This window comes from Sinocyclocheilus rhinocerous, unplaced genomic scaffold (assembly GCF_001515625.1).
Source record: "Sinocyclocheilus rhinocerous isolate Xijiao unplaced genomic scaffold, SAMN03320098_v1.1 scaffold2423, whole genome shotgun sequence".
Classification (NCBI taxonomy): Eukaryota; Metazoa; Chordata; class Actinopteri; order Cypriniformes; family Cyprinidae; genus Sinocyclocheilus; species Sinocyclocheilus rhinocerous.
Genome location: NW_015634501.1, coordinates 110,158 through 119,214, shown reverse-complemented (window position 1 = coordinate 119,214; position 9,057 = coordinate 110,158). Strand labels below are relative to the sequence as shown.

At 35.2% G+C, this 9,057-nt stretch overlaps 1 protein-coding gene and 1 pseudogene across 2 annotated transcripts; one reads left to right on the top strand and one right to left on the bottom strand.

The window, feature by feature from the left end:
* On the top strand, positions 1–5,044 carry LOC107745730 (tetraspanin-13-like; annotated as a pseudogene).
* A 563-nt stretch (positions 5,045–5,607) lies between these two features.
* LOC107745729 (anterior gradient protein 2 homolog) lies at positions 5,608–7,517 on the bottom strand. Of its 2 annotated transcripts, none has more exons than XM_016559673.1 (8): positions 7,479–7,517; positions 7,203–7,329; positions 6,879–6,942; positions 6,692–6,744; positions 6,500–6,576; positions 6,121–6,184; positions 5,949–6,032; positions 5,608–5,861 (listed from the first exon to the last, which is right to left on the bottom strand). In XM_016559673.1, the coding sequence occupies exons 2-8, from the start codon at positions 7,318–7,320 to the stop codon at positions 5,812–5,814; spliced, it is 510 nt and encodes a 169-aa protein (XP_016415159.1). In that variant the 5' UTR covers positions 7,321–7,329; positions 7,479–7,517; the 3' UTR covers positions 5,608–5,811. The 2 variants fall into 2 exon arrangements, with proteins under 2 accessions (XP_016415159.1, XP_016415160.1); XM_016559674.1 differs by having other exon boundaries at positions 7,434–7,487.
* Positions 7,518–9,057: the final 1,540 nt, after the last annotated feature.

Here is a 9,057-nt window from a genome sequence, read left to right as displayed (position 1 = left end):
CACTGTGAATTGGTCTGAACCACACGCGTCTTATTTTCTCGTTGCTCAACTACAGTTTCGTCTCTTAAATTGTTCGATTTGCTTGTCATGTAACTGATATTTCCAGAAACAGAAATTGTGAAAGCTTTTGTCCGGAAAAAACAACATTCAAGATGGGTTGCGCTGGATTCACCTGCTCCAAGAATTCCCTGTGCGCGCTCAACATCCTCTATGTTGTGAGTAACCAATGCGAGAATGGAAGCAACCATACGGAACATCTTTATCGGCCTTTATCATGACATTAGCACCTCTGCTTTACAAATACTCATACAGGAGGTGTTTCTGTGTGGCTGTATTGCGGTCCTCTGTGTCTCAGGATTCATGTGAATTATTTAGAGAGATTCTTTGTGTGGAATGAGGCCGGTGAGCGGGTCTAGTTTCACGCGCAGCCTGTAGAATAACATCCCGGTTTCCTCGCAACTCGTCTGTTTTGGCAAAGTCACATCCTGCTTTTGTTCTTCTTATGCAGATATCCTGCTGCTTCATTAGTCTGGAGCTGATATTGTGTGCTGATTAAGCTCTTGTCTGCTCTCACCATTTACATTAGATTAGAAAGAAAACATTATTATCAGCTGGGATCATTCACTTGTTACTTAATAGGTGGAAGCAGAAGCTCAGGGGTCATTTCTCTTTGTTGGTCAATGAGAGCAATATGGACTAACCTCAAAATACTAATTTCTGCTTTAAGGGATATGAATTGGCTGAAACATTTTGTATTATAATTTCTGCTTGTGTTTTATTGCTCAAGTGGCATCACAGCTGTTGTTGGGCCATTCGCAGAAAACGGTACCATTTGCCTGCCAGTTGTGTTCCCATGAATCACCACTGACAGAATTAACAGGAACCTGAACCCAGTCACATTATTTGATAGATTTAACTTTAACTGTGTGTGTGTGTGTGTGTGTGTGTGTTTCATTTAATTAGTCTATCAATTAGTAACTTTTTAGTTTTTTCTAGGCTATAACTAGATATTTAAGACACTATTTCAGTATATTACATTTCATACTCAATAAAACATCAAATAAGTCACATAACTAGATATTTAAGAATATGTCATCATTATTTAAAAAAATTTGGGGAAAAAAAAGTTGACCACTTAACTAAATATTATAGGGCATGTCTCTTTTTGAATCGGGAAAATGTAGTACATATTATATAACATTTTGAAAATCAAAACATTTATGTATAATAAAATAAAGTGGAATCTCCTGGGAATGGCTATAATAGTTTTATTAATATTTTGATTTGGCTTTCATTCAGGCTTTCATTATTTTTTCAGTTTTTGTGCTTTTGACATTTGTACTATTTTTTTTATTTTTTATTCCTATTTAGCTTTAATTTAGCTTTAATTACTTTTAGTAACTTTATTACTTAGTTTCCAAGGAAACATTTCTAATTTTCATTTCAATTTTAGTTGTTAAAAATTTTGGTTTTCCATCTAATTGTGTTTTATATCAACTTTATTTCCATGAATGAAAGTGTCTTTACTTAACACTAACAGTACTGTTCCTCCCTGTCTTCAGATGGTGAGTTTGCTGATGATTGGCATCGCTGCCTGGGGCAAGTGTTTTGGGTTGGTGTCGAGCTTCCAGGTGGTGGGTGGCATCATTGGAGTGGGGGTCTTCCTCTTCTTTGTTGCCCTAGCTGGACTTATTGGTGCCATGAAGCACCACCAGGTTCTGCTGTTCTTTGTATCCTTTACTGTGATCATCCGGTTCTCTACATCTCATTTGTTCGGGTTTTGAATAAATGCAGAATGAATAAATAATTTTAACTGTTTTGCAATAATTCTATCAGGGTCTGAAAGTTAAAGATGTGATGCATGTAAAACAGTTTGTATGAATCCTCATTTTCTTGTTGTATCCATGCTTGTAGTGTCCAGTGGCTTCTGGTAAACTGGACACCGCTGGAGACAAACTGTGTAATCAGTCAAAAATTATTAATTGTAACAAAATAGCTAGATAATTATATTGATTTTCTTTCTAATGTATCAAAAAGTTTATGAATGTGTATATAAGTATTTTAAATGGCCTCATGCAAACAAAACAGTGTGTGTGTGTGTGTGTACTTTTCATCACAGGAATACATTTAGTTTTAAAATATATTTGAATAGAAAACAGTTATTTTAAACGGTAATAATATTTCACAATATTACTGTTTTTACTGTATTTTTGATCAAATAAATGCAGCCTTGGTGAGCATAAGGGACTCAATAACATCAAAAATCTCACTGTCCTTAAACATTGGAATGGTGTATATATAAAAATAGACATATATTTGGTTCTCCCAATAAATGGTCTAAAATTAGCTTTTTTGCTACACCTGCCAACTCAGATCTGTATAAACCGAGTCTTTTGTTTTTTATTGATTGTTCCATATTGTGTTTCATCCCTGTGTGTAGAATCACCTGTTGGAGGTGGGCTGGAATAACTCTCTGACCACTCAGAGGGATGTGGAGAAGAGTCTGAACTGCTGCGGTTTCTCTCACATGGATATCAATGGAAGCTGCGCCGCTGTAATTTCCTCTGACACACAAGTTGCACTGTTCTTTTATAGTGTTCCTGTAGCATTGCATGTGCTGAATGATATAAATGATAAATGTGGGTGATAATGGTTGTGCTACTAATTTGCATGCTGATGATAGCATAACGAACTGCAAGTGTGTGACAAGTTCACACAAGACAATCACATAATTTGTTCTATTATAATAACTTGGTGCTCTTGTCAATGTTTCTTTGCCCTTGTGCAGCCCTGCTTTCATTACAGCACTTGCACCACATGTGCAGCAAAGATCCAGGAGCACGCCGGTGAGGTGCTGCGCTTCGTCGGAGGGATCGGCCTCTTCTTTAGCTTCACTGAGGTCAGCCTGCTAAACTAACTCCTGCTTTCTCTTCTTTCCGATTCTTCACTGAATTCCACAACCAGAATGTTTTCTGGATCTTTCCTCATTGTCAAGCGTCTTAAAAAAGAAAGACTAGTACAGAAAACATGTTAAAGGAATAGTTTATCCAGAAAATGAAAATTTGCTGAAGGTTTGTAGTTCAGTTTTCAGTGTCTAGTGCATGTCTGGCTATCAATGAGGAACAACAGGTAAGATACAATTTTTTGAAAGTAATTAATGCTTTAATTCAACGTGGATGCATTAAATTGATCAAAAGTATTTAGCCTATAGCATTTATAATGTGACAAAAAGATCTATTTCAAATAAATGATGTTCTTATTTATCAAAGAATCCTGAAAATAGTATCATGGTTTTTGAATGTTTTCTGGATCTTTCCTCATTGTCAAGCGTCTTAAAAAAGAAAGACTAGTACAGAAAACATGTTAAAGGAATAGTTTATCCAGAAAATGAAAATTTGCTGAAGATGTACTCACCCTCAGGCCATCCAAGATGTAGAGGAGTTTGTTTCTTCATCAAAACAGATCTGGAGAAATTTAGCATCACCAATGGATCCTCTGCAGTGAATGGGTGCCGTCAGAATGAGAGTCCAAACAGCTGATAAAAACATCACAATAATCCACAAGAAATCCACATGACTCCAGTCCAACAATTAGCATCTTTTGAAGTTGCATTTTCTAATAAACAAATCCATCATTAAGACATGTTTAACTAAAAACCGTTGCTTCCAGCTAAAACATGACACCTCTATCCATAATATTGCTATGTCCAGTGAAAAAGTCGGCTCATCTGAATCAGGAGAGAAATATGCAGAGGTCTAGCACAGTTTACAAGTGAAAACGGTCCAAAATAAGTATGAACAAATGTGTTGGTGTTTATTGTTTTGGGAGGACAGGGGGTGCACTATTCACTAGAGAAAGTTATTATGGATTATTGAAAGAAGCTTAGAAGTTTTAAAAGCCTTGATGGATTTATTAGAAACACACCGCTTTTTGCTTCATGAGACATTAATTGATGAACTGGAGTCGTGTGGATTATTGTGATGTTTTTATCAGCTGTTTGGACTCTGATTCTGACGGCACCCATTCACTGCAGAGCATCCATTGGTGAGCAAGTGATGTATTGCTAAATTTCTCAATCTATTCAGATAAAGAAACAACCTCATCTACAAGTTTCATTTTTGTCTCTTGCTTGTTTCAGATCCTGGGAGTTTGGCTGACATATATATACAGAAACCAAAAGGACCCACGAGCGAATCCCAGCGCCTTCCTGTAGGTTTGATTCTTATGATGAATTCTCTGGATTTGTCGTCTGACCACTGGATTTCTCATTGGAGTTGTTAAAGAGAGTGTGCGTTTGCTTTTACTGAAGAGGAGACCAGCCTGCGTGTTCTTGCTGCTATATATTAATACGTGCTTGATTTTTCAAGAGTACAGTGTGACAGCACTGTACTGTACGTTATGAGGTCGTACTTATGCTTGAAGAATTCCTCTCAATGAAAGAACAGAACACCAAATACCAGTATGCAGTACCTACACTAATGGGCTAAACAACAAAGACCACTTGATTTTATGTTAACACTTTTATGAGGTAAAAGAAAAACATTAACAGAAAATGAGCTGCTGTGATCAAAACATGCAGTGTGTGAGCATGACACTATTTATGTTGACAGTGTATATATGCTGACAATATCAAAATGTATCCACATCAATTTCTTTTATTAAATGCACACATTATGAATTAGCACGAATGATAGCGTTAAACTGAAGTTGCTCGGAATCACTATAATGCAATAAAGTTGCAATAAATAACTGTCAGAATGCTAGATACACTATTGGACTTCATAATTAGTATGAAAATGCAATTGAAAAATTGATAGAAGAATGCACTGTTTAATGATCTCAAATTTCATATTACATATTTATCTGCTTACTTTATTTTCCATTATGTGTGTGTTACTTTACCAACTTGATTTTGTGTATCGTTTTGGCTTCTTGCATGAATTCCTCATTGAAATGTACATCTATATCCAATGGTTCTGTGAACTACACTCTCAAGCATTTGAAATCAGAAAAAAATAATAATAATAATAATAAAGACCCTGAGGACACAATTGTACTTTGGCCAGTTTTGTCTTTGTATAACTTAATTGTTGGGTTTCCACATTGCTTAGGGCTAATGCTTTTATTGTCTGAAATCCTTTTTGGAGTATTTCAGGAGAGCAACTTCCTTTAACCTCAAACCAATCAGAGACTGACACGCTCTGGCCAAGAGCTCAGTGTATAACAAAGGCAGCTAGTAACCAGGCAACAATATGACTCAGGAAAACATGCTGCCAGTTAGTTACTCTGACTCCTCCCACCAGGATACTAGCCGGAGGACACTCCGTTAAAGTGACAGACAAACTATCTAGCGGTAGCCATTGACTTCCATAGTATTTTTTCCATAGTATGGAAGTCAATGGCTACCAACAACTATTTGGTTACCAACATTCTTATAAATATCTTCGTTTGTGTTTAGCAGAAGAAAGAAACTCATAAAGGTTTTAAATGATGACAGAATTTTCATTTTTGCGTGAACTGTCCCTTTAACTGGAAAACCCACATGCCCTCTGCTTTGAATAAACGGTGCGAACATAACAGCATAAACAAATTACCAGGAGAAACGAATTTTCAAACGACTTAATTTATTGGAAAAAAAACCATGAAAAGAAAGCCTGAAGTTTACCGTAACAATCTACTTGAAGAACATATTGTAATTTTGTACAGAGCTTTACAGTGCGTTTCATGCCGTCAGTAAACGAATGACAGAATAATAGTGACCCTCAGGGAAGTAATATCCTTTCGGCGGACAAAAAGACTGGGCTTTTGTGTTCACAACTCCGTCTTCAGAAACTTCAAGGCTCTTTGCATGTTGCTCAACACTGTGGAAACAAACCAAACGAATGATGCTGTCAGTCTGGTGACGTGGAATAACTTATTTTTGGCATTAAAACAGCTTTCAGACTTACAGAGTTTCATATCGGCGGGTTCATAGGCGTACAAGCGGTTGGCATAGCGGCCAGTGATGTCTGCACGAACGGTCATGGAGGGATCTGGAGTACAGGAAGGATTTGAAACATTTATGCAGACTTCATAATGTGTAGCATTATTTATGTATCAGTCATGATTAAATCAACTCACCAACAAAGAGGATTCTGGGAACGTACTGGCCATCAGGAGACAAGTGTTTATCTGTGGTCTCGTACTGTAAAAAGCAAGGCAGTTCAGTTTACAGACATTTATACACTAAGACTAGAGCCTACAGATTAATACACAGACTGCATTATACATTAACTACGAGCAATACTTTTGTTGCAGTGTTTATAAATCTTCGTTAATGTTAGTTAGCCTAATAAAAATATTGTTAGTACATGTTAGCCATTGAGTAATAGGCCTATGAACTTACACTGTTTAATTTCGTATTAGTAGATAATGGAGTCAACATTAACTAAGATTAATGAATGCTTTAGAAACTAGTGTAGGCTAATTAACTGTTAACAAATGGTAAAGTTTTACTCACCACCAAGTTCAAGATCACGAAATCGTCATCGGCCAGCTTCTGGATGTCTTTATCCTCAGCGAAGGCCTTCTTCAGAGCTGATAAAATAATATAAAACATGTCAAAATAAAATCACAACACAAACATGAAGAAACAATTGAGAATTTCAACCTAACCAACAGTGAAAATGTCAAAATAAAAATCAATCCTTACCCTGGCTGTGTGGACAGTCCTCCAGATGAAAGATGATCATGAGGGGCTTGTTCCTAATTAAACAGATTATACAAGTTGTAAAAAAAAAAAAAAAATACAAAATCATCAACAGACCTTCTATACACAGATAAGTACTTATTATTGAACACCATACTCTATAATTCTGTATAATATAAGCATTTCTCACTTGGATCGTGACCAGAACAGAGCTTCCTCGTACGTCTGTGCCCAAATCAGCTGATCACCCCATCCTGAAAGGAAAAGAATACTGAATATGAATCCTAAAAACCAACATCTACTCAGCCTACGTGGATGACGCTGTTACTACATCAGTATTGCACAAAGTGAGGTATGAGACAGCATTTCACACAGTAAAGCACTAGAATCATTTCTAATAATACTACTTCATATGTATAGCTACAGTTATGCTATTCCAACAGCTCACTAAAGCAACAGCATTTTACAAAAGCTGCTAAAAAGCAATATTTTGGGATGTTTTCCTGAAGCTGACCTCTGGAGAGAGTCTGAGGAATCCTCTTCTCTTTCTTGGGAGTGGTCTTCTCAGGCTTCCCCATGGCAGAAGACAAGGTCACCAGGACCAAGAGCACTGAGAGTATTCCTTTAAGCATCTTCACAAGCTGAAAGAACGAAACATTTCGATTTATATAGCTGTTAGGAAATGACAAAGCATGATTTTAACATCAGTCCCAGCAGTTAATGGTGTTGCACGCTCGAAAGCGACGTGTAGCAAAGCCTCCAGAGAAAGTCCCTGTGATGTTGGCCTCACCTGTTCTCGGCTTCCCTGTTGAGTGTGTTCAGACTGGTCTCTCTCTCTCTGTCTCACCTGTACGGCTCTTATACCTGTTCACCTGAGGCTCCGCCCACCTCTCTTCTGCTCTGGAATTTGATTCTGCGCTTCAAACTTTGCATTAACTCTTTTATTTGGCTCGGCACCAAGGACAGGTCAGCAGATAGTCGTGATGAGCTATTGAAGACTAGCATGATTGGGCTTTTTAGGATTGGCTGAGCTCTGATCCGGGATGTCAGAGGGGTACATTAATGGGCTTTTGTAATTTGAGGCACGACGTGGTGTTAGAATGAGAAACCTGTTTATCACGCAGGAATATCTTGATGCGTATTTTTATCATATTATGATCAAACACATTGAATTGATAGATTTGAGTCTAACTGTACAGTATGTTTTTAAACAGTTTATAATTGCATCTGAAGGAAGTCTACTATTTGCATGTGGGAGTATTTTGACATTATAACTTACTAGTGCATTATAATCTGTTTTCTGTAATATAATAGGGTGTGTATTGTATACAGGATTCTTAATAGTCTATATACAATGTGTAGTTTGCTGGTGAAATCCTGCCTTGCAAACATTTGCTTAATGAAGCGCTCAAAAGGAAGTTTCTCGAACACCGTTCCTTCGAAAGAACTGACGTGTCCTTAAGATGACTGATTCTGTATGAAGATGACTTAACTTTTTTCTGTGTAACCTTTTAGTATTATTATTATTATTATTTTAAATTATAATTTTTTTATTGTTTTATTATTTTAAAAAATAATTAGTTTTATTTTCATTAATTTTTTCTATTATTTTATTTTATTTTATTACTTCAACCACTTTTCTAATAAATTCTATAATTCTAATAAAGGAAAAGCATCACCAGTGACCTTTTCTTTTAATAATATTTCAATTTAATTTCTTTTCTTTTCTTTTCTTTTCTTTTCTTTTATTTCTTCTACCACTTTTCCGTACCAATTCTAGTAAAGGAAAAGCAACACCTTTTATGTTAATAATATTTAAAGTATTTTATTTTATTTTTATGTTTATTTTATTATTTTTCCATACTAATTCTAATGAAGGAAAAAGCATCACCTTTTATTTTAATAATTTTTATTTTATTTTATTTTATTTTGTTACGTCACCTTTTATTATTATATTACCGGTATTATTATTTTATTAATTTTATTATTGTTTTATTATGAAAAAATAATTCACTTTATTTTCATACATTTTTTCAATTGTTTTATTTTATTTTATTACTTCAGCCACTTTTCTAATACATTCTAATTCTAATAAAGGAAAAGTATCACCAGTGACCTTTTATTTTATTTTATATTTTATTACTTCTAACACTTTTCCGTACCAATTCCAGTAAAGGAAAAGCAACACCTTTTATGTTAATTATATTTAAAGTATCTTATTTTATTTTTATGTTTATTTTATTATTTTTCCATACTAATTCTAATGAAGGAAAAAGCATCACCTTTTATTTTAACATTAATTCATATTTAATAAAATTAATATTTTATTTTATTTTGTTTTGTTACTTCTACCACTTTTCCGTACTAAT